Raw genomic sequence first — 1,373 nt, 5'->3', positions numbered from 1 at the left:
TCCTGGAATTTCACTACGTAGGAATGTGGGCATAGATGTGTGTCAGCAAAATCCCAGACATGCCTGTAGACATTCCATTCCTGTGGAAAAAAATGCCTGTGCAATTCCTAGAATTCTTGCAAACTGCACACAATACTGTACCATTAGGCTCCCCCCTGAGGCGTCGCCAAAAACACAGAAAAAAAAACAGGTTTCGAGCAGGCACTCTATGCTGAGTACACTTTGGACATTCAAAAGTGGATATCTAGGTCATTGGGCTGAAAAGATCAGCTGACAGTTGAAATATGAGCTCTCGAAATATTTTATTGAAACATAAAACGGCAATGCATCTGTGTTGGTACAAATCATTATGAAATAAAGACGAAGCTTTAACTTCCAACACTTAGATACAGAATTGGGACTTACCCCAATAAGGTAAAAGATCATATCCAGTGCTTGAGTAACTGCTTTTTGGCGTCTTGTAAAATCCTTTTTTTTTTCTATTGTAAAAGTGGCTGCGAGAATATTAGTTGTACCTAACTTGAGTTCGCAGTCACTTAGTCCGTGTCCTTTCATTTGTATTTATCTTTGTGTTTCTGAATAATCACTACCTTCTGACGATGTGAGTATTCCGTCAGGGTCGCAAACGAAGCTGGCTGTCCAGTTGACTCTCCCACACAACTCCGGCAGCCTGATGGGGTCTGGGTAGTCCTCCGGTGCCCACCCTTTTTTTATGGAAACATATTCAATTTATTCAGTCAGACAAAATCATACAAATGCAGGGAATGCTGTTGCACCCCTGGACTGTGTAATCGATTTTTATAAACAATTGGTTAAAAAAAACAAGACTAGTAAACAGAAACACACTTTATGCAAATACATGTATGTACAAACACCATTCACTCTACAACAGGAAAGAGCAGACATGGGTTTTCAGCCATTAAGCCATTCTCACTGTCATTGTAAAGTCTTACTGCACAATGTAAAACGACTTTTTCAAGCGTAGCTTTAGGCAAAGTGTTGCTGTTCCTGAGCTGTCTGCCTGTAGTAGTCAGGACAATAGGTCGTGGCGACACACTCAAGGTACACTTATATTCATGTCGCCACCAGACAATAATATACGTAATACATGAGACAAGCTAAGGACGAATTAACATATAGAATTAAATACAATAATAATTAATCAATGAACAAGTGAAGCAAATGTATAGGACTGATCAAGATATTACCACAAAAAAAAACGATTGGATTCTAACAAAAATGTACATGTAACATCTGTGTCCATAATATCACCAGGGTCCATAATATCGCCACCTTGAGAAAAAGTGTGCTTTAAGATATTTTTACTGCAACATATACTTTTGGTATGCACTCCTTCACACATCAAATGTACA

The 1,373-nt window shown here is 38.7% G+C and overlaps 1 protein-coding gene across 1 annotated transcript in view; it reads right to left on the bottom strand.

Moving 5' to 3' along the window:
* Nucleotides 1–704, bottom strand: part of LOC109464231 — a gene marked incomplete at both ends in the record, with an annotated part of 2,765 nt that extends 2,061 nt beyond the window's left edge. The window contains one exon of the mRNA XM_019761169.1: nucleotides 591–704. Coding sequence (XP_019616728.1) covers nucleotides 591–704 — 114 coding nt within the window. The remainder of the gene's footprint in view (nucleotides 1–590) is intronic.
* Nucleotides 705–1,373: the final 669 nt, after the last annotated feature.

This window comes from Branchiostoma belcheri, unplaced genomic scaffold, assembly GCF_001625305.1.
Source record: "Branchiostoma belcheri isolate BF01 breed outbred unplaced genomic scaffold, Haploidv18h27 scaffold1344, whole genome shotgun sequence".
NCBI classification, from domain to species: Eukaryota; Metazoa; Chordata; class Leptocardii; order Amphioxiformes; family Branchiostomatidae; genus Branchiostoma; species Branchiostoma belcheri.
Note: the sequence above shows the minus strand (reverse complement) of the source record. Positions and strands in the feature narration are given on the sequence as shown.